This window comes from Mucor velutinosus (genome assembly GCF_035048745.1).
Source record: "Mucor velutinosus strain NIH1002 chromosome Unknown tig00001564, whole genome shotgun sequence".
In the NCBI taxonomy this organism is placed as follows: domain Eukaryota; kingdom Fungi; phylum Mucoromycota; class Mucoromycetes; order Mucorales; family Mucoraceae; genus Mucor; species Mucor velutinosus.
In genome coordinates this window covers 3,011,870-3,039,869 of record NW_027041906.1, presented here as the reverse complement: position 1 = coordinate 3,039,869, position 28,000 = coordinate 3,011,870, and the positions used below count along the sequence as shown (strand labels likewise).

General features: G+C 40.6%; 9 protein-coding genes across 9 annotated transcripts; 5 read left to right on the top strand and 4 right to left on the bottom strand.

Moving 5' to 3' along the window:
• Nucleotides 1-10: 10 nt before the first annotated feature.
• On the top strand, nucleotides 11-2,513 carry ATC70_011277 (uncharacterized protein; the record flags this gene model as incomplete). Its single annotated transcript, XM_064830471.1, has 4 exons — nucleotides 11-50; nucleotides 113-188; nucleotides 237-1,152; nucleotides 1,206-2,513. The coding sequence occupies 4 exons, from the start codon at nucleotides 11-13 to the stop codon at nucleotides 2,511-2,513; spliced, it is 2,340 nt and encodes a 779-aa protein (XP_064682973.1).
• Nucleotides 2,514-2,720: 207 nt separating this feature from the next.
• On the top strand, nucleotides 2,721-4,550 carry ATC70_011276 (uncharacterized protein; the record flags this gene model as incomplete). Its single annotated transcript, XM_064830470.1, has 4 exons — nucleotides 2,721-3,432; nucleotides 3,490-3,596; nucleotides 3,651-4,254; nucleotides 4,327-4,550. The coding sequence occupies 4 exons, from the start codon at nucleotides 2,721-2,723 to the stop codon at nucleotides 4,548-4,550; spliced, it is 1,647 nt and encodes a 548-aa protein (XP_064682972.1).
• Nucleotides 4,551-9,720: 5,170 nt separating this feature from the next.
• Nucleotides 9,721-13,125, top strand: ATC70_011275 (uncharacterized protein; the record flags this gene model as incomplete). The annotated part of the gene is made up of 1 exon (XM_064830469.1): nucleotides 9,721-13,125. One exon carries the CDS (start codon nucleotides 9,721-9,723, stop codon nucleotides 13,123-13,125), a length of 3,405 nt encoding a protein of 1,134 aa, XP_064682971.1.
• Nucleotides 13,126-20,463: 7,338 nt separating this feature from the next.
• ATC70_011274 (uncharacterized protein) lies at nucleotides 20,464-21,241 on the bottom strand (the record flags this gene model as incomplete). Its single annotated transcript, XM_064830468.1, has 3 exons — nucleotides 20,464-20,681; nucleotides 20,740-20,769; nucleotides 20,830-21,241. 3 exons carry the CDS (start codon nucleotides 21,239-21,241, stop codon nucleotides 20,464-20,466), a joined length of 660 nt encoding a protein of 219 aa, XP_064682970.1.
• A 318-nt stretch (nucleotides 21,242-21,559) lies between these two features.
• Nucleotides 21,560-22,226, bottom strand: SUR2_2 (Sphingolipid C4-hydroxylase sur2; the record flags this gene model as incomplete). Its single annotated transcript, XM_064830467.1, has 5 exons — nucleotides 21,560-21,601; nucleotides 21,658-21,712; nucleotides 21,773-21,880; nucleotides 21,939-22,040; nucleotides 22,093-22,226. 5 exons carry the CDS (start codon nucleotides 22,224-22,226, stop codon nucleotides 21,560-21,562), a joined length of 441 nt encoding a protein of 146 aa, XP_064682969.1.
• Nucleotides 22,227-22,574: 348 nt separating this feature from the next.
• LDB17 (pre-rRNA processing) lies at nucleotides 22,575-23,681 on the top strand (the record flags this gene model as incomplete). Its single annotated transcript, XM_064830466.1, has 4 exons — nucleotides 22,575-22,602; nucleotides 22,656-22,721; nucleotides 22,777-22,896; nucleotides 22,948-23,681. The coding sequence occupies 4 exons, from the start codon at nucleotides 22,575-22,577 to the stop codon at nucleotides 23,679-23,681; spliced, it is 948 nt and encodes a 315-aa protein (XP_064682968.1).
• A 53-nt stretch (nucleotides 23,682-23,734) lies between these two features.
• ATC70_011271 (Cytochrome b5 heme-binding domain-containing protein) lies at nucleotides 23,735-25,304 on the bottom strand (the record flags this gene model as incomplete). Its single annotated transcript, XM_064830465.1, has 5 exons — nucleotides 23,735-23,869; nucleotides 23,929-24,962; nucleotides 25,027-25,123; nucleotides 25,194-25,241; nucleotides 25,302-25,304. 5 exons carry the CDS (start codon nucleotides 25,302-25,304, stop codon nucleotides 23,735-23,737), a joined length of 1,317 nt encoding a protein of 438 aa, XP_064682967.1.
• Nucleotides 25,305-25,839: 535 nt separating this feature from the next.
• ATC70_011270 (uncharacterized protein) lies at nucleotides 25,840-26,916 on the top strand (the record flags this gene model as incomplete). Its single annotated transcript, XM_064830464.1, has 5 exons — nucleotides 25,840-25,915; nucleotides 26,293-26,329; nucleotides 26,389-26,431; nucleotides 26,486-26,651; nucleotides 26,717-26,916. 5 exons carry the CDS (start codon nucleotides 25,840-25,842, stop codon nucleotides 26,914-26,916), a joined length of 522 nt encoding a protein of 173 aa, XP_064682966.1.
• Nucleotides 26,917-26,929: 13 nt separating this feature from the next.
• Nucleotides 26,930-27,638, bottom strand: ATC70_011269 (uncharacterized protein; the record flags this gene model as incomplete). Its single annotated transcript, XM_064830463.1, has 5 exons — nucleotides 26,930-26,974; nucleotides 27,031-27,130; nucleotides 27,193-27,372; nucleotides 27,430-27,550; nucleotides 27,608-27,638. The coding sequence occupies 5 exons, from the start codon at nucleotides 27,636-27,638 to the stop codon at nucleotides 26,930-26,932; spliced, it is 477 nt and encodes a 158-aa protein (XP_064682965.1).
• Between the last annotated feature and the right edge of the window lie 362 nt (nucleotides 27,639-28,000).

The following is a 28,000-nucleotide window of genomic DNA, read 5'->3' as shown; positions in this document are numbered from 1 at the left end:
ACTGTTCAATATGAGTAACTGGAACATGGATGGCTTGCAAGAAAACATGAGTAAAGTTGCTGACATGTTGTGCGATTCTGCACTACCTTGGAAACTAATCTTGTTCATCCAGAAAACTTGAATGTAGATAGTTCCGATAAAGATTCTGAATGGGATAAACCTGCAAAACTTCAATCAAATGACACCAGGTAACGATTTATCATTCAATTACTCAACCAGTCCTGTTGAACTAAAAGGCGCGTCAATGGCAGATGGAGCGCTCGTGTGGATAAAGCAGGTGATTGGGGTAATCGTCCATTAACGGCGCAAGATTTTGAGGGTCGCAATCAACACCAACAGTGTGACAGGAGAGGGGGGTATCAACAAGGAAGAGGTCAAGGCAGAGGCGAATATCAACAAAACTATCAGCGTGGTGGCGACAGAGGAGGCAGAGGAGGAGGCAGTTATCAGCAACAACCATCTAGAGGTGGTAGAGGCAGAGGGAGCTACCAACAACAACAGCCTCGGCGACAACAACAAAATAATTGGCATCAACATCAATCTATCAACAACAGTCAAACAGGCTGGAATACTCCATCAAAGGACGACACTGCTTGGGATCAAAGGCTTACTAGTACATCTTCTTGGGACGCATCACCTTCAAATAGCAGTGCTGACACTTTCTCTACCTGGGATCAAAAGCCCTCAGAATCTCAGTCATCTTGGGATCAACAACCTCAAGCTACCACGACAAAACCTTCTTCATCTGGCTGGGATGCCAAGCCTGCTACCAGTTCTTGGGCTGCTCAAGCAACTCAAGCATCTACATCTGTATCACAAGCACCAGCAACAAAATCAGCCACTCAGCAGCACGAGGATGATGGCTGGAATACGCCTACAGAATCAAACAACAGCGGTCAATGGGGTGCCATGACCATGGACAGTTTAGGGTGGACAGACAAAGGAAAGAAACCCAAAGATACAATTGAGCCTGGTCAAGGTATATGGAAGGATGGCGTGCATCAACTGGGAGAAGAAAGCGAAGAGGCCAAGATCAAGTTGTTTGGCACAGCCACAGGTCATGAAAGCGTTCATTCGGGTATCAACTTTGACAAGTATGAAAACATCCCCGTAGAAACCAAGGGGCAGAATGTACCTGAGGGTATTACTGAGGTAAGCTTTCAATGCAGCAGCTTAATGTGCTGCCTATAATAACATGATGCTAGTTCTCCAACTCTGGTCTTGACAAACACTTGCTGGAGAACATCCAGCACGCTCGTTACACCACACCTACACCTGTTCAAAAACACTCTATTCCCATCGTCATGCAACATCATGATTTAATGGCCTGTGCTCAGACTGGCTCTGGAAAGACAGCTGGCTTTTTGTTCCCCATCTTGTCTGCCATGTTCACAAACGGCCCCTTGGAGGATCCAAAGGAGCCTCGTGTCAAGCAAGGCTATCAATCTTATAAAAAGGCATACCCTCAGGTACTGATTTTAGCTCCTACCAGAGAGCTGGCCTCTCAAATTTACAACGAAGCACGCAAGTTTTGCTACAGATCCTATGTGAGACCTTGTGTTGCGTATGGTGGTGCTGATATTCAGAGACAGTTGCGTTTGATTGACCGTGGATGCCACTTATTGGTAGCTACTCCTGGTCGTCTCGTCGACATCTTGGAGCGTCGTCGATTGTCGTTTCAGAATATTCAATATTTGGTGCTAGACGAAGCAGATCGCATGCTGGACATGGGGTTTGAGCCTCAGGTGCGTCGTATTGTCCAAGGTGAAGACATGCCTCCACCGGCAAAGCGTCAAACCTTGATGTTCTCTGCTACCTTTCCCGACAATATTCAGAAACTGGCCAGTGATTTTATGAACGAATATGTGTTTTTATCGGTGGGTCGTGTAGGTGCTACATCTGAAAATATCACTCAAAAGATTGAGCTTGTGCGTGATGAAGAAAAGCGTCCTCGCTTATTGGAGATCTTGAAACAAGACAAGGATGCCCAAGGCCTGACGTTGATCTTTACAGAAACCAAACGTATGGCGGATACTGTGTGCTCATTCTTGAACGACAATCACCTGCCCGCCACTGCTATCCATGGTGACAGAATTCAGAGTGAACGTGAAGCCGCCTTGGACTCATTCAGAAAGGGCATCACACCCATCATGGTGGCTACTGCTGTTGCAGCAAGAGGTTTGGATATCCCCAATGTCACACATGTCATTTCGTTTGATTTACCTAGTGACATTGATGATTACGTTCATCGCATTGGTCGTACTGGTCGTGCAGGAAATACAGGTATCGCTACTGCATTTTTCACCAATGGAAACCGTTTCATGTCAAAACCCATGGTCAAGCTTTTGCAAGACGCCAAGCAAGAGGTGCCTGGATGGTTATTGAGCATGAGCCAAGACAGCGGCAATGACCCTTCCAACTTCCAACCTACGCATGATAGAAGACGACCCAGACGAAGAGATGATGACGATGATATTGGGCCTCGTGTCAGCTCATTCAGAGTGCAATGGTAATAACAAAAAAACAACGACTGAAAAATGTATGCATTGAAATAAACGAATATGATGTTTACAAGCCTATTTGAAATATTTCCGTTTCCATTGTACAAAACATGCTAAGGAGGTTTATTTAGTTCAAGAATGCTCGTTTGATATTTATATTGCGTTATGCTTGACATCACGGTCGTATTGCTCTTTGTTTCTCTATTTCCTTTATACAGCATGCCATATAACTATCAGAGAATAGCTACACTTTTTGTCTTTTCTCTGTTGATTCTCCAGATATTGGCCGCAACATCCGTTCAAGAAGCTAATACAGGCAAGAAGCTTACATTGACTTTTGATGAGGTCAATAAAAAGATAACTGCAATAACAACAGAGCCTACTCAAACATCCTCCACTGACACTGGCTTGGAAGCTGATGCTGGTGCTGGTACTCCTGAGAAGGATGGAAAGAAGGACAAGATCGAACCTCAGCAAGTCAAGCCGCAATACGATGAAACAGATGAAGAAGAAGAATATGAGGAAATTGAGATTATTTCAGAGGAGGAGGATGCCATGCTCGACGAAGAGGATCCCATGCTCGACGAAGAGGATCCCATGCACGAAGAACAGGATGCCATGCTCGAAGAACAGGATCCCATGCACGAAGAACAGGATTCCATGCTCGAAGAACAGGATTCCATGCACGAAGAACAGGATTCCATGCTTGAAGAACAGGATCCCATGCACGAAGAACAGGATCCCATGCTCGGAGAACAGGATCCCATGCTCGGAGAACAGGATCCCATGCTCGGAGAAGAGGATATGATGGGTGATGAAACGTTGGAAAATCCTCCACCTCCTCAAGAAATAGAGCCATTTGTTGACGAAGAGGCTGAACCCTCCATTACTGTTGACGCTGCTTCAGCATCGGCATCCTTGTACGATGAAGGTGTGTCTAGAGATAGACTATCGGAAAATTTAGTAGTACTAACATAGATTGTACTAGATGCCATCTCTGCACATACCCTCAACCTCCTGCAATCCTCATCAACAAGACCCGCTGTAGCTCAAGTAACAGGCTGTAAAACTCAAGGACAAATTGCATTGACATATGTAGGTTTATATATTGAGCAGCCGGCCTATAGCTCTACTAAATCTATTGAATAGAGCGAAGGACCTAGTGATGTAACAGCAAAGATCGTCCGTCAATTGGCCAAGGCTGATGCTCGCGCCAATTTCTTTGTCAATGCAACATGGCTCTACACTCAACAATATGCCATGGTAGTACAAAACGTTTACAATGCAGGCCATTTCATTGGCATGACATACCGCGTGCCGAATGACAATTCCTCGGCTCTCACTGATGAAGATATTCGTATCGACATCCTGAACAATGCTCATATCATTGAGACCCTGATCAATGTTGCACCCAAGTATGTCCGCCTCCATTACACTGAAGAGAAGGATGTTCGCACAGAAGGCATTTTGAGGGATCTGGGCTTTATCATTGTTGGCTACAATTTGGACAGTCAGGACTACATGAAGAAGGAAGCTACTGGCGCTAATTCAATTCAAGAGATTTACTCGGAAACATTCAAGAAATACAAGGACACTTATGATGCCAAGGGTTCATTCATTTCGATTCAGTATGATTTACCTTATACTGGATCTCTGAATGCTGTGTCTCGCATCATTAACACCATTGATGAAGAGGGTTACACCATGGTGCGATTGGATGGCTGTCTAAATGACCCCAAGCCATATAAACGATGTAAGTTTTGTTAAAGCTCTTGCTTTCTTCAAATCATATTCATCGTCATCTCATTTTTATTTTTACAAATAGTTGCCAACAGCACAGAATACGTTGGGGACAAATTCTCATTTCAGTCAGCCGGTTATCATCAAGGTCAAAAATCAATTGTACTAGATGCTGCTGATGCTGCTGATATTGAGGAGGATGAGTTCAAGATCCAAGGATTAGAAACAAGTCAAGCCGCTGCTCAGTTGGCTCCATTCATGACAGCTACTCTTTGCATCGTCGGTGCCATCTTCACACTGTTCTTCTAGTTTCCTCTTTTTTTTAAATAAAGTAATTTCGCAATTGAGCATAAAATCTGCGCCAGTTTGTACAAGCGTACAGTATTAGCTTTCCAAAGCAATATTCATCTTCATGATGGTATAACATGATTAATTTTGCCGTCATGGTAGCAAAAAAAAATACGTGACAAAAGCATAATAATCTCTGATTCTGATACGAAATATGTAATTGTGAAGGTTTGCATCTAAAATATGTGCACAAATGAATCATATCTAAGTACAGTGGTAGGATTAGATGTTAGATAATGTGCACATAAAATAACATCAAAATCACATCTTTCGTAGAGAAAAATATGTAATGTTCATGTAATTTGATGTAAGTTATAAAAAGAGCAAGGGTTAGTGTTTCCATGCTACATGAAAGCTATTTACACCTCTTGAATCCACCGATAGTATCTCCAACCTATGGGGTACTATGTTAGTTGGTTGGATCTCTATCAATCGTCTTTGATGGATCGATAGATCACAATGAAGTCGACAATTACATCAAGCAATTTCCATAGGAAATACAACAGTGGATATATTAGCGATACTAGCTACAGATACATTATGTAATACAGACTTGTACTATATATGAGATATGCTATGGACATACACACGATATGCAATATATCCAGGTACATGTTAAAGATGTACACTCAGCGATGTAATACACTCAAATGTGTAGTACTATTACTGACATGGGCTAGATAAACTGTATCTATTGGATACATGCTAATAGATTGATATTAATAATCCTCATACAAAGGATAGATCAAGGTACTTCGGATAAGAGTCTAAATATTCGTCTAGACAAAGCGAAATCATGCTTAGTTTGCTGGAATTGCTTTTAGTATGAATAGACAGTAATTGATTTTATTTGATTTGAATGGTATGTCCATTCTCATTAATAGGACTTTTATCCATGTTTAAAGTTTATAAGGAGGCTCACCTACCTTGCTAGTAGTAGTAGAGATTCCTCAGTTTACTGCTCTCCACCTGCCAGTTTGACAGTATGGTATTTTTTTTTTCAAATTCTACAGAACGGTTTAATGGATGACAGAGCAAATACTGTAGGGGGAAAAACTGTCCTGTTCGTTTAAAATTTTGTCTTTCTGCATTAGTTTTTAGTCATCTCCTTGTATACGAAGTCGAGATATATATATCGTTTGAATGAGAGAAGGTAGTGCTATCTATACATAATTATGACTTTTTCAAAAACTGAAATCGAATGATTTTATTGTTTAAAAATAAAGAAAAATGTACATTTTATTATAAAATCATTAATAGTGAGTTGAACCACCTTTGCTCTTGATAAGAGCCTTGGTTCGGGCAGGCATACTATCAATATATTTTTGGCACTCTTTTTCTGTTATTTTGTACTGTTAAGCACAAAGAATAAAAGGATTATTATTTGTAGCTTATAAAAAACGTTCGATACTATAAAAACAAGAAAAGACTTATTTGAATAAGATCAGACACAAAAGCTAAAGATTTATTGATGAAGACAAGAGTTACTCTATTTATACCAAGTTCTGAATGCCAAAATAGCAACTTATCTTGTACAACGCTTATCACATCTGGTGAACCTCAGTGTTTAGATGGCTGAGATGCACTTCAATTTTCATAGCTTGTCCATGTTGTTGCACAACACAGACATATCTACCCATCAAGAATACCTTAATCTTTATAGACAGTTGTAGCCCTTCTGGCACAACACTTGTGTTAAACGAGCAGGCATAATGAAAGTTTTGAAAAAAAAATATGAAAGCAAAGAAATAAAGAAAAAATATGAGAAAACTAGCTTCTTTTATACTTTTAAAATGCTCCTGGGGTATTAAATATCATGAGCATACCGCAGGTAGTTTTTTAGATCTCTCCGATACGTTTATTGGAAGTAAAGATATCAACGATTTTATATCATTTAGAATTACCCACCTAACAGTTTTGACACTTCCCACTTTGGCTAGTTATACTGGGATTAAAATATAGTCCAACCATAAGTTTTTTACGTTACTGTAATTCCTGTTAGCTGTTCTGTCGAACGCAGTATGGGAGGTATTTTCTTTTTGAGTTTTGGCAATACACTGGGTAAAAGTCAAGATTATTTGAACGAACGGGACAGTTTTTCCCCCTATAGTAGTTGCTGCAGTCTAGATTACCTTTGAAAAAGAACTTGAGTTGTATATATTTAGATAACCTTTTATTACAAACATAAAACTATGATAATAAACGACAAATACATACAAAACCGACTGGTTGTAGACCTTCGTTGTTTCAACCTCTTAGCCAATCAGATTGCTTGAAAACTCCGCTGACTAAAAAAAATTTTTGCGAGGGTTTCCCCCTGTCTTGATGTGAGGCAAAATTTTAAGCTCCGCTATATATAGCAATATAGCTGTTACTATCATCAAATTCCCCTCAGGTGCTAGAGCATGCCTTACTTACACCACCTAGCTTTAGATTCTGGCATTGAGACCCTCAATCATCACTAAAGTAAGTAGTGATAATCAAGTGGAGGCGGCCTATCTACCTCCTAGCCTCGGATAAAGTCTTGTTGAGCTTCAGGGATAGGCACATCCACGCAACGTAAAGAAGGTATGCTTCAAAGAAACATAATAATAATAAAAGAATGAAGAAAAGAACATACTACTATAAGAGTATAGTAGTATGTAGGCAAAAAAAGAGGCACTCACATGAAAGCGAGTCAAAGAAAAGCATAACAAACAAAACATCAAAGATGTTCAAAAGAGCTCGCTGTTGTTGCAACAAAAATGCATACATGAGCAAGGTGCATGATAATAGTCTGATGCAAAGGAACACAAACACACATAGTTGTATGAGCAACAGTAGTATAAGTGTGTAATGCAACAAAAAGACTAATATTGTTTCATGTGAAGCCACAGAGGCAACACAAACAACAATCCACGGCCATATAACAAAGTAGTATTACAGCGGCAATACAGATATATAGCAGTGCATCATGCCTGTTGTTCGTACATAGGAAGCAACAACATTGCAAGCATCCGTTGAGCTGATCATATCACAGCCAACAAACGAAAAAGAAAGCGCAACAAAGAAAACATCATGAATGCATCATCATGAGAAAGGAAGCAATAACAAAAACGTCCAAAGAAGAAGCTTTATGTCATTGAGACCACCAGAAGAAAAAAGATACTTACGACTTACCACAGCCACAAATAGACTTGAGAATACAGAGCCACCGGAGATACACCAGAGAACGAGCATACAACACAGATAGTAGATGAAAGGAGACCAGACTAGCGGCAGCAGCACCATCAGCAGCACCATCAAGAAGAGCAGCAACAGCAACACCAGCAACAGCAACAGCAACAGCAGCAGCAACAGCAGCAGCAACAGCAGCAGCAACAGCAACACCAGCAACAGCAACAGCAACAGCAACAGCAACACCAGCAACAGCAACAGCAACAGCAACAGCAACACCAGCAACAGCAACACCAGCAACAGCAACACCAGCAACAGCAACACCAGCAACAGCAACACCAGCAACAGCAACACCAGCAGCATGGAAATACCGAAGAACGACTGACGCCGGAGACCAGGCAAAGATTAACGAAGCAACCGCCAGAGATAGAGACCAAAGAAGCAGCTAACAGACATAATAAACCAAAGAAGCAAACAGCAGAAGTAGCAGAGAAGTAATGGCAGCAACACCCACGTCTAACAGGAAGAAGAATAACCAAAATCTAATAAACAAATACAATTAGTGTTAATTCTATGCCTTCCAGTGCTCGCTATCGAATGGTACCTACTATATTCCATTTTAAAGAAGCAATATCAAGTACCTTTAGCAGTGCAAGACCGTGTTATCAGAAGCTAGAGTGTTGTTTTTAATCAAAAGGATTCCAAAACCAATATGATTTGATACTGCATGCGTTTTGCAAAGGGGAAAAAAAACGAGGGCATGGAAAAATGAGAGGGAACCCTATCCGACGTCACGTCCAGTAGGTTTAGTCTCAGTCTTATACCGTAGCAGCCGTACATGCGGCAATTTAATTTGAAATTGTGCAGTGGTATTTTCGTGTTCAAACTGGTCTTGATCTCACATCCTTCCAACGTTTTTGCTGAATTTGACTATAAAAACTGTCGTTGTCACACTAAACTTTCTAATACATCTTTAAAGAACTAAAAAAGCTGCATCGAATGGTGCTAATTACATTTAGTTTTTAGACCGAAAATAATGAGCAATTTGCGAAAATATGAAAACAGGTTTTCTGCGAATATGTCAAGATTTAGTGCATTGATTACAACTTTAAATCAAACATCAGCAACATTTGCCAGATATCGCAATAGCAGCACCTATTACTCTCTATCATCGTTAATCCTACAAGCTAGTTGCAAATGTATAAATACTCTTCTTTGTTTACTCAATTCCAGGATCTTCAGTTCATTTTATACACAAATAAAATACAGTTGATTTCTATTGTATCTTACTATTACTTTATTTTTTTTGTGAGATCCATTTTAACCCAATTTCACTGCAACAGACATATCTACCCATCAAGAATACCTTAAACCTTAAGGCACTTGTAGCCCTTGTTGAGGATATAGATCATCTCTGAGAGGCAAATGTATTAGGCGTCGTTTATTACATAAGAGGATCTGAGAATGAGCTGAGATGCATAGTAGAAGTGAGAGGTCTTTATTCAAGCAGCACGAAGGAACATGAGTGGTGCCATCAAATGGCTAATCTATATCCTGGTTCCTAGAGAGTGGTAGCCTATGGCCTTTCGTCCCTGGAAGTGGGTTTCAATTCCGACAAATGTTCTTCCGTCAAAGCTATTAGGAAGAACATTCTATTCTGGATCATCTTTGTTGTTTATCCTTGACTGGTGGTTCATGAGTTCTGATGCAGCACATCCTCGTTACTGGTTCAAGGCTTATACAATTATCCCGCATTCAAGATCAAGGTCCTATTGCTGCGGCACTGTCAAATAACTATAAATACCTTTGATATCTACACTAGTTTTGATCCCTATTCAATCTTGGAATAACATAATAAATATATTCAGTTCTAATTGTATTTACTCTGTCTATATTTTGTTATTCTAAACATTTTTTACAATTAATTACTGTACCTCTATATATTGCATTATATTATCCCAATCCTAAATCAAGAATGTCTGCTGGTTCTGTGTCCTCTAATTCTACTGCTGGTTCAGCAAATGGTTCGATTCAAGTCCCTGGGGCTACTGCGGCTGGTCTTCCTGTTATGCTGGAAGATTTCGATCTCAATCCTTCTATGGATGGTCTTACCGAGGTTCTGTCTCAAGACGGTCAAGTGCTTGATGAAGACGAATTGATGGCTGAACTTGGTGGTGGTTCTTCGGCTTTGTCTGCGTTTGAGCCTCTGGAGAGTGTGAGTGGAGAGGTTGGATCTGGGGGGAAGTCCGCAGCTGAGCCATTGAGTGAGGCGATGGAAGCAAGTGAAGAAGCTTCATTAGAGCATGCGTTGAAGGCATTACGTGAAGAAAATGCGAAACTGTTGAAGGTGGTAGCAACGGCACCTACTGCGAGAGAGCGTCATGAGGCTTTGCGAGTGATTAGCAGCAATAAGGATGCGATTGTGGAATTGCGTAGCTATCGGGATGTGGTCAAGCCCAAGACAAGTGCGATGAGTCGTGGAATGATGCGTAGTGAAAATTTGGCTCTGAATCGTCGCGATTTACCCAAATTCCAGTTGGCTTCTGCAGCGGTGAAGGCTTTTCCCAACGAAGAAGTGTTTGAGAGCGTAGATCATTACTTGCGTACTTTTGAGAGCATCTTGAATTCATCATCGTTGGACTTGGAAGCGCAGTGGGCCAAGTTACTTCCGTTGTGTATGCCCAATGGGGATCGTGCGTGGGTCGACAAGACTTTGTTGAAGTGCAGCTCGTGGTGGGAAGCGAAGCAAGTGTTCTCTAGACGCTTTGGGTCTGCAGTGATTACTCGTCGCAATACGGATTTAGTGTTTACGATGGTGATGAGTGCGTCTGAATCCATTATGGATTACTCGTGTCGATTCCAGCAAGCAGTGTACAATGCGGGCCTCCAGTTGGATGATCCAAGAGTGGCTGATCGCTTCATGGCGTCGTTAATCTTGCCGGTACAAACGGCTGTGCGCATTACCTTGGTGAGAGAACAAGGCACTGAGTCGTGGACAGTGGATCGAATTACCCAAGTGGCGCGCGATGTGTTGGGAGATGACAACCGTTTCTATGCGCATGCAACAGCTTTGCTGCCAGGTGCTGCGGTGAATGAGGTGGGGTCTGCGAGTGAGGATCGTCAAGAGCGTCGTGGGTACCAAAGATCGTCAAGAGGGATGTCATCAAGTGGAAGACGTAACTATGGAGGGTTCAAGCGAGTGGAGAGTAGTGGTGGAACCAAGAAGTATCATTGTAAGCAGCATGGTCCGAATGATTCCCATGGATCTAAGGAGTGTCAGTTTTTGAAGTTCGAGAAGGCCAGGAGTGAAGGCAAATGCGTGAAGTGTTGGAAGCCATTTGAAAGAGGACATGATTGCGGCACTCGTCGTCCTCCTGGGGTTGGTCCGTCCAACACGGCTCTGAATCATGAGGTCTTCGCGGCAAGTGTGGTTACCAAGGACAATGAGTCGTCGTCCTCGCCAGGGGCATCAGCTTCGAGGGATGCCAATGCAGACGATGCCAATAGTGTCGCTGATCAAGATCAGCTGATGAGTGAGTTGGCTTTCCAATGTAAGTTGCCTAGTGTGAATGTGAACAAAGCAGAAACTAATTACTTTGCGTTGTTGACCCCGTTGTTGATATGTGTAGAATCTAAGAATATCAAGGTCATTGGCAAGGTGGACACCGGGTCCCAAATTAGTTGTATTAGTTTGAAGTTTCTAATAAATGTGCTTAAGATCAAAAAAGTGAGAAAAGTTGATGGGTACCTGAAATTTTTATCGAAGTCTGTGAAGCGAGTGGCAATGACATTTCCATTGAAATTTAAATATGCTAATGGCATTGTATTTGAACATGCATTAGAAGTGGTTCCGTTTGAGCAAGGGTTGGACTTTGATGTCCTGTTGGGAGTAGATGTGTTGCCAAAGATGAATATTGGGCTTACTGGTGTGGCGTTTCGCATCGACAGTGAGCATCAGCATTCAGATGCTACAGAACATAATGAAAGAATGTTTGAGAATATCAATTTGGACTTTGAGGGCAAACATTTAGAGGCGGATAACTCACCTGCGGGTACTGAGGAAGAGCGTCAGGAGTTTAAGACATATATGAGCGAAGCCTTAAAGAGAAATGAAGAGATACCTATCGAGTCGTGTTGTCCATTGCCAGAAGCTATAGTGAAATTACCTACAAAAGAAGGAGCGACGGCGCATCGTCGTCCCTATCCGATTGCTGAGTCGTTGAAGCCTGTAGTAGAGAGACAAATTCAAAAGTGGTTGGATACCAAGACGATCGGACGTTCGAGAATCAATTCGTCCTTTAATAGCCCTTTGCTGGTAGTACCAAAGCGTGACAAGTTGGGAAATGTAGTGGATCATCGTGTGTGTCTGGATGTGCGTTTGTTGAATAGTATTTTGCCACCTCCCTACAATTTCCCAATTCCTTTAGTAAAAGACATCTTTGAGAACTTGAGTGGTATGAAGTATTTTGGGACCACGGATTTGAAGGATGCTTACCACAGATTTCCCATTGAAAAAGAGAGCCAATTTAAATGTAGCTTTAGTTTTAACGGCCAAGGATATTATTTCTTGAAGGCTTGTTTTGGATTATGCCAGCTGCCAAGCCAGTATCAATTTACACTATCTACGTTGCTAGCAGGATTGCAACAAGTGCGTGACGAGTCAGGACGAGTGGTATCTACTACGCAGAATTTTCTAGACGATATCATTATCGCTGGCGTGGATTTTGAGCATTACAAGGTAGCCGTAAAAACGGTGATTGATCGGCTTACAGAGGCAAAATTGATTTTACAGCCGAGCAAGTGCCATTTTATGCAGAAGAGGTTTAATGACAAGCATATGCTCGTGGACATTCCAGTGGGTGCGCATGTGATGGTAAAGATACGTCAACGACCAAGCAAGTTGAGTCCCATTTATGATGGTCCATATACGGTCATTCGTAGAAATCAAGGCGGGTCATACGAGTTGAAGGATGAAATGAATGAGATTCTTCATCGCAACTATGTACCATCCGAGCTAAAGGTGGTGAACATAGATGAAAAGGCCATTGATGATGAGTATTTCGAAATTGAGGCGATTCGAGATCATAGGGGCAAAGCAGCGAATCGTGAGTATCTCATCAAATGGAAGGGCTATGGTGAACGCATGTGTTCGTGGATAACTGCAGAAGATGTATCGGATCCCCATATTTTGCAAAGATATTGGCAAAAGCATGTGCAGCTGCAGAAGCAAGAAGAAGGACGCATCCGAGAGCGAGTGGCTCAAATGCCGAGTAAGCAACAGAGGAAACGCGCTGCCACTGGGGAAGCAGATCAGGCGGGGGCTCCTCAATCCCCAGCGAAGCGGCGTCGGGCCACTTATGTTAGGAAGAAGACAGGATAAGTGGGAAGGTGAGCGACAGTGGGGACGAGGTAAGAGTGGTGATCGAGAGGGTGTTGTCATGTGTTGTGGTAGCAGTGTACCTTTTTACCTGATCATTGTTTTTTTTTCCCATTGGGTTTTACATTGATTGGGATGTTTTAATGGCCATTGTTCCGAATTCATGATAACACATAGGAAGTATTTCAACGAGCCAAGCTTGTTTGATCTATCTCCTGTGATGTAGTGTTTATCGAATCGACAATTCTTGCAGTATTATCGATTCTGGTGGGGACGAATGTTGAGGATATAGATCATCTCTGAGAGGCAAATGTATTAGGCGTCGTTTATTACATAAGAGGATCTGAGAATGAGCTGAGATGCATAGTAGAAGTGAGAGGTCTTTATTCAAGCAGCACGAAGGAACATGAGTGGTGCCATCAAATGGCTAATCTATATCCTGGTTCCTAGAGAGTGGTAGCCTATGGCCTTTCGTCCCTGGAAGTGGGTTTCAATTCCGACAAATGTTCTTCCGTCAAAGCTATTAGGAAGAACATTCTATCCTGGATCATCTTTGTTGTTTATCCTTGACTGGTGGTTCATGAGTTCTGATGCAGCACATCCTCGTTACTGGTTCAAGGCTTATACAATTATCCCGCATTCAAGATCAAGGTCCTATTGCTGCGGCACTGTCAAATAACTATAAATACCTTTGATATCTACACTAGTTTTGATCCCTATTCAATCTTGGAATAACATAATAAATATATTCAGTTCTAATTGTATTTACTCTGTCTATATTTTGTTATTCTAAACAGCCCTTCTGGTGCAATATATTCTATTCTGGGCCACCTCTGTTTTCTGTTCCTAACTGGTTATCTATGAGCTCTTACGCAGCACATCTTTGTTAACTGGTTCAAGGCTTATACAATCTTTCCACTTCAAGATTTAGGCCCTGTTGCTGCGGCACCCTCGAATAATTATATATACCTTCAAAATTTACCCTAGTTTTAATACTCATTCAATCCTGGATTATCATAATAAATATATTCAGTTGTAATTTTATTTTCTCTGTCTATATTTCGTTGTTATTATATTAGACATGCTCTACAAAATGAGACTTCGTCTCGATACCTACAGCAATACTAGGTATGTGGAATACATCCACTATGATCTGCATTCCGACAGTTCATCCAGTTACCAGATTTAGATATAAACTGTATGTACACTGGATTAGATGTACGATATCGATTTATACTATAAGAAGATATGGACTTCAGATACGCTAGTACTATAAGATTCATACTATATAAGATATAGGCTATAGATGGCACCACGGACATGGATGGCACTATAGACTTATACTTGTATTCCGACATTGACTACGGATGTTTGCCATATCTGAATAAGCACCAAGATTAATGCAATATGAGCTTGTTGCTTCAGATGTGCACTTCATGATCCACGCTATAAGACACATGCTTATATCCGTGATACTAGCTACAGATACGTTATGTACTACAGACTTGTACTATATATGAGACATGCTATAGACATGCATACGATATGCTATAGACATGCATACGATATGCTATAGACATGCCATATATCCAGATACATGCTAAAGATGTATGCTTAGCGATATACACTCAGATATGTACTATTAATATAGACTAAGAAGACTGTACCTATCGGATACATGCTACTAGATCGATATTAATTATCCTTATGGAAAGGATAGATCAGGGTACTTTGGATGAGAGTCTAATCATTCATCCAGACAGAGCTAAATCATGATTAGCTTGCTGGAGTTGTCTTTTAGCATGATTAGACATTAGTTGATCTGAGTTGACTTATTTGTCAATCTAATTAATAGAACTTTTATCCATTGTTATAGTATATAAGAAGGATCATCTACCTGGCCAGTAGAGAGACTTCAGTTTTACTTTACACCTGTCAGTTTGATAGTAAAACATACCTTTATCAAGCTGACTTTACTGTTTTTTTTATTCTTTTTTTTCCGTGAATTTTAGAGTATCAAGCCTCAAATTCCACAAGGTAGTTTCCAGAGTCTGTTTTTTGGTTCCCAAATTTGGAGCTGACACGATATAAAAGGAAATAGCTTATTTCCTGTTACGGAAGATTAGCCTTGAGTCATGTCGGTTACTGAAAGTCTTGCTTCTATTGATAGGTTTGAGGAGGTAATCATGGTCAAATTGATGGACGAGACTTGTTGACAGCTCGCAATTTGGATTTACCTCCTCGTCCTACAATAGAAGCATGCACTTTTAGTGCACCACAGTCCAAGGCTAGCCATAATTCATCATTCCCATCCTTTCAATTCACCACCCTAAACATTCCATCCCTCTAAATGATATTTACAACCGCAAACAATACATATCAGTGCCAATCTAAACACATTCTATCCTTTCCAGCCTTCTGAAAATAATATAAATATGTTGCATACAAGCATGCATCTTAGGCTACATTCACTTTCTCCTCAAGCCACCTTTTACAGTGTAGTAGCATAGATGATGTTTATCGTATCACATCACATCTATGTTTACAAGTCCAGTCAATTGTGTGTGCACAGGTGCCTCAGGAACTACAATACATTCAATCTCCCCAATGTCAAGATATCGAGATCCACCTACACTACATGAAACATATCGACTTAGGTGGCCTCTCAACAAGCTATACCAACAATCCATATGGCCCCAGTGGCCTGCTATTTATATACCATCTCAACGTAGTAGTCATTGACCAGTGATCTACCATATTTAATCAAGCTAGATGCCATGTAATAAAGAAGCTCTTTGCTTTCGTTTTAGATACAGTTGACAACTGATTATTATCATCGACTTATTATTACGAATTCATCAAAATAGCCCATCCAAGACATTTAAAATAAAAAACTCATCTTTCCTTCTTATTTTACATTGTTGATATCAGTTACATTAGATTTGATCTATTGTCATATCTGCACGCTGTGTTACTGTGATTGTAAGTGCGATAATGATGATTGTAGAGAGAATCAAGTGGATAACATTTATTAATATGGCTTTAATTCATTTAATGTTATATAGCCTATTACATATATTTCAATCCAAATTAATCCGAGAAGAAGGATCCATTTTTGATCAAACCGATCAAACATCTGAACATTCTCTCTTTGCTGTTTCAGAGTTTCGCATGACAAAAATACAACTTTCTTCAATGACAATAGTACAGAAGCTTCCATAAGGTCCTTCTCAAGTCTATAAAATAAGTCCCGGATGTCCATTGACTAATGCTGGAGCAAAACAAAAAATTTTATATGTGCCACTACTATAGCAAAAAATAGCGTTCGAGTGATTGATTCTGGATAATTTGCCTTTTCGGCTTTGCAGCTCCGTGAAACCATTCAAACCCGATTCTAATACAGTCTGTGAATGTAGTCCTTTGTATCATAATACAAATTATACATACCTCGGGTCTCTATTCGCTCAAATTTAAAACAAAACTGCGTTGTTTGCTCCCCCTCTCCCCTCATTGCGCTTACAACGACTCAGCGTGTCAGGTAGTATCAGCCATTTCCCCTGAATTATGAGTGTCCAACATTGTAAATAGATTCTTAAATCTAGCTTTACGGCTAGATACGGTGTCTCTGTCGTGGACGACCATCAAAAATATCCTGCTAACCTGATGAGCATTTACTTCAGTCCGAGCAAGTCGTTAGCTTCAAATTTGCATCATAATATTATTGACGCTCAAGTACCAAGATAACTGTCATCGCACATTTCAAGAAGCAAGATCTGAGCGTTGGAATTGGAATAAAAGCGCCTATTACTTGGAAATTGAGTTCTGTACAATGCAGAACATCTGGTTCATGAGATAAAAGCGCAATTTACTTACTCTTCTGGCAATGCAACCCAATACACTTTTGATTAGGCCGAACTCTGTTCAAATCTAGCCATTTTCAGGCACAAATAGCTCAAGCCACAAAGCGTTTTGAGCGCTTGGAATAGCATTACATGCCTCCTCTTGATCACTCTTTATTACCTGACGCTTAATCTCAAAACTTTTTGGGTCATTGCAAATTCATGAAAATCCTCGTTTTTCCATGAGTATTAGCAAGGGAAAATTCTTGAAAATCAAACGATCGCGTTTTTCACCCCAAAAATGAAGACTCCTTCTATAATATATATTAGATCAAATTGATTGTAAGGATGAAATGCAACATTGGAAGCTCTTTCTATGAGACTTGTATATGTTAAATCTTGACATATTCGCAGAAAACCTGTTTTCATATTTTCGCAAATTGCTCATTATTTTCGGTCTAAAAACTAAATGTAATTAGCACCATTCGATGCAGCTTTTTTAGTTCTTTAAAGATGTATTAGAAAGTTTAGTGTGACAACGACAGTTTTCATAGTCAAATTCAGCAAAAACGTTGGAAGGATGTGAGATCAAGACCAGTTTGAACACGAAAATACCACTGCACAATTTCAAATTAAATTGCCGCATGTACGGCTGCTACGGTATAAGACTGAGACTAAACCTACTGGACGTGACGTCGGATAGGGTTCCCTCTCATTTTTCCATGCCCTCGTTTTTTTTCCCCTTTGCAAAACGCATGCAGTATCAAATCATATTGGTTTTGGAATCCTTTTGATTAAAAACAACACTCTAGCTTCTGATAACACGGTCTTGCACTGCTAAAGGTACTTGATATTGCTTCTTTAAAATGGAATATAGTAGGTACCATTCGATAGCGAGCACTGGAAGGCATAGAATTAACACTAATTGTATTTGTTTATTAGATTTTGGTTATTCTTCTTCCTGTTAGACGTGGGTGTTGCTGCCATTACTTCTCTGCTACTTCTGCTGTTTGCTTCTTTGGTTTATTATGTCTGTTAGCTGCTTCTTTGGTCTCTATCTCTGGCGGTTGCTTCGTTAATCTTTGCCTGGTCTCCGGCGTCAGTCGTTCTTCGGTATTTCCATGCTGCTGGTGTTGCTGTTGCTGGTGTTGCTGTTGCTGCTGTTGCTGTTGCTGGTGTTGCTGTTGCTGTTGCTGTTGCTGTTGCTGTTGCTGTTGCTGTTGCTGTTGCTGTTGTTCTTGATGGTGCTGCTGATGGTGCTGCTGCCGCTAGTCTGGTCTCCTTTCATCTACTATCTGTGGTGTATGCTCGTTCTCTGGTGTATCTCCGGTGGCTCTGTATTCTCAAGTCTATTTGTGGCTGTGGTAAGTCGTAAGTATCTTTTTTCTTCTGGTGGTCTCAATGACATAAAGCTTCTTCTTTGGACGTTTTTGTTATTGCTTCCTTTCTCATGATGATGCATTCATGATGTTTTCTTTGTTGCGCTTTCTTTTTCGTTTGTTGGCTGTGATATGATCAGCTCAACGGATGCTTGCAATGTTGTTGCTTCGTATGTACGAACAACAGGCATGATGCACTGCTATATATCTGTATTGCCGCTGTAATACTACTTTGTTATATGGCCGTGGATTGTTGTTTGTGTTGCCTCTGTGGCTTCACATGAAACAATATTAGTCTTTTTGTTGCATTACACACTTATACTACTGTTGCTCATACAACTATGTGTGTTTGTGTTCCTTTGCATCAGACTATTATCATGCACCTTGCTCATGTATGCATTTTTGTTGCAACAACAGCGAGCTCTTTTGAACATCTTTGATGTTTTGTTTGTTATGCTTTTCTTTGACTCGCTTTCATGTGAGTGCCTCTTTTTTTGCCTACATACTACTATACTCTTATAGTAGTATGTTCTTTTCTTCATTCTTTTATTATTATTATGTTTCTTTGAAGCATACCTTCTTTACGTTGCGTGGATGTGCCTATCCCTGAAGCTCAACAAGACTTTATCCGAGGCTAGGAGGTAGATAGGCCGCCTCCACTTGATTATCACTACTTACTTTAGTGATGATTGAGGGTCTCAATGCCAGAATCTAAAGCTAGGTGGTGTAAGTAAGGCATGCTCTAGCACCTGAGGGAAATTTGATGATAGTAACAGCTATATTACTATATATAGCGGAGCTTAAAATTTTGCCTCACATCAAAACAGGGGGAAACCCTCGCAAAATTTTTTTTTGGTCAGCGGAGTTTTCAAGCAATCTGATTGGCTAAGAGGTTGAAACAACGAAGGTCTACAACCAGTCGGCTTTGTATGTATTTGTCATTTATTATCATGGTTTTGTGTTTAATAAAAGGTGCCCAAATAGATACAGTTTAAAACTTTGACGTATCGTTGTTAAGCACAAAGAATAAAAGGATTATTATTTGTAGCTTATAAAAAATGTTCGATATTATAAAAACAAGAAAAGATTTATTTGAATAAGATCAGACACAAAAGCTAAAGATTTATTGATGAAGACAAGAGTTATTCAATTTATACCAAGTTCTGAATGCCAAAGTAGCAACTTATCTTGTACAACGCTTATCACATCTGGTGAACCTCAGTATTTAGATGGCTGAGATGCACTTCAATTTTCATAGCTTATCCATGTTGTTGCACAACACAGACATATCTACCCATCAAGAATACCTTAATCTTTATAGACAGTTGAAGCCCTTCTGGCACAACAATCATATCCAAACCGAATTTCGAAGTGTGAAGAAACAGTCAGTTCAAGCACAGATCACATCAGATCATAAGCTTTGGCATGAAATATAGATTCAGTTACGATCGTAGTTATGGCATGTTCTTCAGGATAATTGATTGAATCTATTATCCTCCTATTACTTAAATGATCGGCGCCTTATCCTCACATTAAATACCTCAGTTTGAATAGTATATAAACCCTCTTATTTCCAATGTAATAAACGATATTCCTTACCTGATTAATTTCATACTCTTTTTTTTTTGCAAATGATTTATTTCTGATAAATCATTCTTTATTCAACAGTAATTTAGGGCGCGGCAACTATTTGATCTGGCACTTATTACACAGTCTCATGTGAGGAATGCTGTAATAAGATAGCCACCTAAAAACAACATCATTGAATGTCAAGCTTCATCATCAATGAATTTCTATTGTATTTTACTGGTACTTTAAACCCGATATCACTACAAGGCGGTGGCCTATCAACATTATGTTAATGCGATGGAAGATGCTTCAAGTAAACCAAGAATGATCATTGGAAGTTGATCATTTTTCATATCTCAATTCAGAAATGGCAATACAAGTGGTGGCGCCAAGTGCATGTTATATTCAATCAATGATTCCTCGCAACGGATGGTCATAGCGATGGGAACTGTTGTGATCAGATAATTTGTGTGCGTCTATTCCGTATTTGACATGTTATATATTATTTCAGCAAGATCCCGGATCTTTCCAATTGTTTATAAATGCACAAAAGTTTATTCATTCTTTTTCTCTATTAATACAGCATCATTTGCTCTCAGTTTGTTTGTAATGCGAAGATATGAATCAACCAAACCAATAAGTGGAATGAAAAAGTAAGGAGAGTAGAGCATGAGCAGAATGTTGCGTTGAAAATCTTCTAAACCAAACGATTTGTTGAAAGCAATTTCAGCAAGACAAGGCACCACAGTGGTCATCACATGTGCACAGTACACTATGGCGAAAAGAAAATGAGTCGTCTATCCATAAGCCATTGACTGGGATCTACAAACCTGCTAATGGCAAGCGAACCCAAGATTTGTCTACAAGCACAATCAAACAAACATCAGCACATGGCACTCTCCATCAGCAACTCGATTTACCTTTGAATACACCATAAGTAGCAAAAAAGAAGAATGGAAGCTGTAAAAAAGCTTCACAGAGCGAAAAGCTCTTGAACCACCATTTGACGGGAATGGTTTTATTCATAAAAGGATCATTTAACAAGGCCATGTAGGATCCATGCAACTGTTGGAAGAATGTAGGAACGATCCAGTCAGGATACAGTGGCTGTAAATCGAAAAGGATGGTGATAGGAATATGAGTGCTAAAGTACAAGAACAAGACCCAGTCCACAGGTCTGTTCATAATAGGGTCCATCTCCTGAGCGAATGTATCGACATGAGGTGCCACTATTTTCACAGCCGGTTCTGCGAATCTCTCTACCCTGCCGTAAACTCTGTTGCCCCAGTTGACCACGACTTCGACCTTGTCCAAGAATGAATCCCAACCCATAGTAATGATATCGTATGTACAAAAAAATAAAAGAGTGTTTCTGAATGAAAAAATCTTGCTTTTAATTTATGACTCTAGTGTGAAACCCTGCCCGCATTTTCCCAGTAGCTCAAAAGTTGATTAACTGTCACTGAAAAAGGATTGCATTGATGAAATGGACTATCAAACAAACTTGCTAATGAAATGCGTGTCTGGGTCCTGCTTTATTTCTAACTATCCATGCTATAGGCCCCAAGATGTGATGGATGGCCCCTATTATTAACTTCAATTACTAACTCCAGCTATTAACTATATTTCATCCGTCCATGTCATCAACTATCATTGCTGGTTGACAATGATCTCAGAAATTGCTTCCAGTGCCTAAACACACAGATGAGTTAGGACTACAAATCAGCTGCTGTCATCCATCACCTTACCATTTTAATGTGTGCTCTGATTTTATCTGCTTCTGCTGTGTGTTTGTCTGCAAGTCTAGTTTTCGAGTACACTGTCAAATGGCATGTCTCTTCCTCCAACTATTCCATACGCTACCCTTGCAAATGTATCACTTTCTTCTCTATAAACTTCTTTGCCTCGTCCAGTGTGAATTGGACATGAAATCCAAATCCAACATTGACGTAGATGTATTTAGTATCAGGTCTATAGAACAGCATGAGTCATTGTCGATTCCCAATGTACTTGACAGCAAGTTGCTTACACGTGAGCTTGAACAAAAAACTGTGATCCAAGATCCACCATCGTCTTCAATTCACCTAGTTTGTTGTCTTGAATGGTCTCGATTTGTGTGTTTAATTTTTGGCTACGAGTTGATGTCAATGTGAGTGTTTATGGTAGCTTTGTCTATCACCCACTATTCCGAAATGCTGTTAAAGATAAGATCTCGCTCGTCTAGTTCCTTTTTTAACGATGGTTTCAACTTTAGTGCTATAAATTCGTCGTATTTCTTGATCAATGCACCCAAATCTTGCTTGACTGTATCCTCCATGTTGTGTAGTAGTTGAAAAAGACTATGCTAAATTCAAATTGAAGATTTTTTTTTTTTTTATGATGAAAATGCTTTTGAATAACCGCCTCTTTCGGATGAAATCATGCTGCAATGATAGGCAAACAGATGTCTGATAAAGGAGAGGCATTGCCGTAATGAACAACTTTGGAAGCTTGTACAAACAATGCTCGGTTAGATCGAGTGCGGTCAATAGGCAACTGATAGCCATGCACTGCGGATCCATCTTAATTTCGCCCTAATGAGATCTGTATAAATATTAGAACTTCGACAGCAAATTGTGTGGACAAAATACACTTCTTTTTTCAAATTTATAAAAACTTTTACTTTATGCATCGTAGAATGATGAAGTTTATTGGTAATTTCCAAGGGCTGCTTACGCATTACGTTCCATGCTAATAATTCATCTAGACATCGGCGCTAATATGACTGATCCCATGTACAGAGGGTTATACCGTGGCAAACAAGCCCATGCAGGTAACAGAGGAATCAGAGGAGTACGAGAGAAGCGTGCTAACATCAAGGTATCAAGATGATCTTGCGCTTGTTCTAAAGCGTGCACGCGAAGGAGGCGTTGAGAGGATCATTATTACAGGCACTAATCTGGAGGAATCAAAGGAAGCCATTGAAGCCATTCAGAGTAGTGATGAAGGTGTGTTGGTTAAGGGCTGATGTATGTCTCGACACTGACACCAAATTACAGCCAGGGGATTCCTGTACTCGACTGTTGGTTGCCATCCCACTCGCAGCTCTGAATTCGAAAAGCATAAAGATGGACCACAGGCCTATTACGATGAGCTCTTGAACTTGGCTACTAGCTCTAAAAGTGTTGTAGCCATTGGTGAATGTGGGCTCGATTACGATCGTCTTCATTTCTGCGATAAAGAGACCCAGAAGAAATACTTTGCTGTCCAGTTTGATCTTGCTGAAAAGACCCAATTGCCTATGTTTTTACATAATCGCAATACGGGTAACGATTTCTTGGAGTTGGTAAAAGCTAATCGTCATAAATTCAAGCATGGCGTAGTGCACTCATTCACAGGTAGTCTAGAAGAGATGCAGATGTTGGTTGACCTGGACCTATACATTGGCGTCAACGGATGTTCCATGAAGACTGCTGAAAACCTAGAGGTAGTTAAGGCTATTCCTCAAGATAAGTTGGTGATTGAAACAGATGCTCCTTGGTGTGATATTCGCCCTACGCATGCCTCCTATGCTCATTTAAAGAATGTGAGTTCTGACGAAATGAAGGTATACTCTCCTCCTAGCAAAAAGAAGGAAAAGTTTGAAATGGGATGCATGGTCAAGAGCAGAAATGAGCCTTGTACATTGGGCCTCGTTTTGCACGCTGTTGCATCAATCCGTAATATGGATCCAGTGGAACTGTCAGAGATCATTTGGAAGAATACCTGTACCGTGTTTGATACATTAGAATAGATGTAGGTTTGGTTGTTTTTTTATTATATCAGTAAAAAAAAATATATATATATTTAAAGATAAAGACCCTCAGGAGTGCCTTCACTCTTTCTATACAGGACCTTCTCCTTTGCCTTACGGAAATCTTCGGCAACAACCTTCATACGACGTTCACGCAATGCCATTAAACCAGCCTCTGTACAGATGGCCTATGATTGAATAGAGTCAGCACTGTATCGTCATTTCTCACAAAACTATCAAAGCTTACCTTGATATCAGCGCCCGATAAATCATCCTTTGACATGACAAATTCCTCCAAATCAACATCATCAGCCAGAGTCATCCTTGAGGTGTGAATGTTGAAAATTCTACGCTTGGTCTTGACATCAGGCAAGGGGAACTCAATCTTACGATCAATACGACCAGGACGAATCAATGCAGGATCCAAACTGTCAATCTTGTTTGTTGCCATAATGACCTTGACATCACCTCTTGAATCGAAACCATCCAACTGATTTAGTAATTCCAACATGGTACGTTGAATTTCACGTTCACCACCCGAAGTCGAATCGTAACGCTTTGTACCCACAGCATCGATTTCGTCAATAAAGACAATAGCAGGTGCATTCTCCTCAGCGACACGGAACAATTCACGCACCAATTTAGGGCCATCACCCAGGTATTTTTGAATCAATTCTGAACCCACGATACGCAAGAACGTAGCGCTGGTTTGGTTAGCAACAGCCTTTGCCAGCAAGGTTTTACCGGTACCAGGAACACCGTACAAGATAACACCCTTGGGAGGCTTGATACCCATCTCTTCGTATAATTCAGGATGTGTTAAAGGCAACTCGACTGCTTCCTTGATTTCTTGCACTTGTTGCTCAAGACCACCAATGTCTGCATAAGATTCAGTAGGTGCCTTTTCCAACTTCATCACGCTGACCATAGGGTCAGTATCATCGCCGAGAACACCAACAACAGACATGGTCTTGTGGTGCAAAAGAACGCTACATCCAGGTTCCAGCAAATCTTTATCGACAAAACTCATGACAGAGACGTAGTATTCGGGTCCAGTAGCTGAAGATACAATAACATGGTCATCATCAATGATTTCCTCTAATGAACCAACTGTCATTGGAGAACCACGCAAGTCGTCCACACGTGTTCTTTCTTCTTGATCTCTTTCTTCTTGAGGCTTGAGTCGTTCTTGGTTCTGTACAAATTCCTCTTCGAGTAACAAGTAATCCTTGATACGTTCCATTTTGAGCATCTTGAGACGACAACGTGTGGTAGGGAAAACTAATCAAGGGGACATGTCAGTCTGCATATGAGTCCTGTAGAAGAGGATCAGATGAATGTGTACCTTGAGGTAATTTGGCAGTTGTATCAGGTCCTCTCTTCTTCTTTTTGCCTACACGAGTAGGAACAGGAGGCTCCCACTTCTTCTTCTTATCCTTATCCTACCGTCCACTTTGTTAACACACTGCCTCGTTCTCGCATTATCAATCCGTGATGATGGTGCTGCTTTACCTTGTCTTTCTTGTCATTGCCTCTAGGCATACCTGATTGAGAATTACCCTACTCATTGGCATGTTTAGTATGCGTCATAGCCTCCTCTTGCCAGCGATGATGTATTACCATTTTGTATTGTTATCTGATTATGATTAGAAAAAGAGAAAAAAAAAAGGTAAAGAGCAGATGAATGGACAGTTGTGCTTGATAAATAGTCTGCGCGTCCAAAATTCGTCACCAAACTATGGTACGTCAGCTATGTGACCATTCACACTGGCTGCAATGGAGCCATTACGGTGCCTCCACTGACATTGGACATCATGTCACTGTCTCCTATGCTGTTGCTGTCAAGTGCTCTTTCTTGAGCATGTGTACTAGGTCGTTAGAAATGAATGGAGGGCCTTTTGTTGGTAAATGTTGCAAATAATCAGTGATTAATACGCTCATTGCAGAAAGAGGTATTGCATTGAATGTTTTCTGGGCTCGAATCTGCTTGGGTCTTGCCTGTTTCCCATTGGCATCAATCTTGTCAATCAAACCCAAGGATCAAAATGCCAATACGATAAAGAACACTCTTAGGAGTGTACTATAACAGCTGTATCACATAATATTGATGCATAGAGACATTGTAGAGCGTAGATCTTGCACATTGCTTTCTTTGGGGATGGCCAAAATCCAACATTTCATTTCAGATTCCATGTGCCTAGTCATGAATGGCCATAATCCACCTCGCCCTATGCGTGAGTATTCAGGTCATGAAAAGCAAAGCACTTTTATGAAATGGCAGCGCGGCTGTTCAGCATTTACTTGACGCATGGCATGTGGGGTAATTGTATTGGAGTGAGATACTAGCAGGGCTTGTACCAAATGTCCATCATTTCATGAAGATTGATAGCAATCATTTGCTAGCATTGAATCATTACTAATTTACAAGTAAATGAGTTCATGTAAGCTAGTGCTTCGATGGCATGTTCAACAGTTCTACCTACTGCCATCGTCAGCGAGCATATGTGATGTAGTCTCAATAAAGGTCACTATCATGGAGAGGGAGCCGCACTCCGCCATGGAATTGCCATGATTCGCGAGTAATCGCTTTTGTTCAAATCTTTTTCTCCAGCACATACACACACACACACACACAAACACAATACAATGTGAGCAAGAAAAAAGCGCCTTCACTCGTCTATACATCACTCACGCTTGAACAATGTAGGGCACCCAAGAAGAGCACAAAGAAATCACATTTTGGAAAGAAGGTGAGTGCAATGTTTTCTTTCAAAACCAACGCATTCTTACACTGTTTGACCTAGTCAAACTTATCCGAGAGCGAAGAAGAGTATGAAGGACCACTCAACTTGCTTTTGGCAAAGAAGCCGTTCAAAAACCCCAACTACAAGACAGTGAAAAAGAACAAAAACCTAAAGCAAATCTTGACAATGGAACGAGACAAAGTATATGCGCTCGATGTCCCTACTTGTAAGTGTGCTTGCTGGCAGCCCTTTGAATAGAATGATTCACCAATTCAAACATGGTATGTATAGATGAAAACATTGAATGCGCACCATCAGTGCTACCACAAAAGAAATATTGCGACATCACTGGATTGAATGCGAAATACACAGACCCCAAGACTGGATTACGATATCACAATGCCGAGATCTATCAATTCATTCGCACATTGGGTGTGCCAAATGTACAAGCTTATTTAGCCAGCAGAAATGCTGCTGTTGTGCTCAAGTAGTCAATAAAAGCATTTATTTGAAAATGACAGTGTGGTCCTCATCATCCGAACCGTCCTCCTACAGTGCCACAGTCAGTCCTTGGATCAAACGCCGGTGTCCACAACGCCACTTACCATATCGTAGCCTGCGACAGCTCGGTCGATCAAATCTCTCATATCATCACTTCGACCAACGACATAATCCTCGACTGTTGACTTTGCGTTATTTTGGATCCTAATTGCAAATTGGTGTATCAGGCAAGGAGAATATCCCCCCCATATGTTGAGCACCTCTACCTTGGATCAGCTCCAGCATCAATCAGTATATCCACCATGTTGAGCGCAACTTCTGGATCCTCTTCATACTGCACTGCTAAATGCAGCGGTGTGTTGCCTTCCTTTTTGTTCTTGAGATTGACATGGATAGTAGGCATCTTTAGCAGTAATTCCATGCATGTCAGTGATCCAAAGCGAGCTCTAATTTCGCAAATAATGAATCAACCGTGCATGCTCTCCTTTGGCAGTTGTATTTACGTGTAATGAAGAGCTGTATCACCTAAATCGTCAGTGTGATTGATGTCAAAATCGCCTTCCTTGACGATATCCTCCAACATTTCATCTAGATCGTTTCTGCAAGCTGCCAACATGAGGTCATCTGTTACAGTCTCTTTAGTATCGTTGGTGCGCGTGATAGTGTCTTTGATAGACTCACTGTCGGTTGTTTTCTCTTCGTCAGCCATCATCCTTTGTTATGGTCGTCTGAAAGAAGTGCGCTTAAACAAACATGTGAGGAAATAAAAGCTTGTCACTGATTGATTGGGAGTCAAAAGCAAGCAAGTGGTACAACATTCCCCTTTGGCTGTTGATGAGCGATGGAATACTGCACCAAAGCGATCAGGAAATAAGACTGACTGCATGATGGCAGTTCATCTCGATGGTATCAAGTGGGTGCTGCAGGCGCTGATTGCTGGCATATTTGGAACCAACAAACAATCCAGATGCCATTTGATGAGTGCAAATTTCTTTGTGTAATGTGGAAGCGGTGTACATCAGACCAATATATATGGATTTTGCCTATTTTTAAGTTATCCACATCAATGAATCC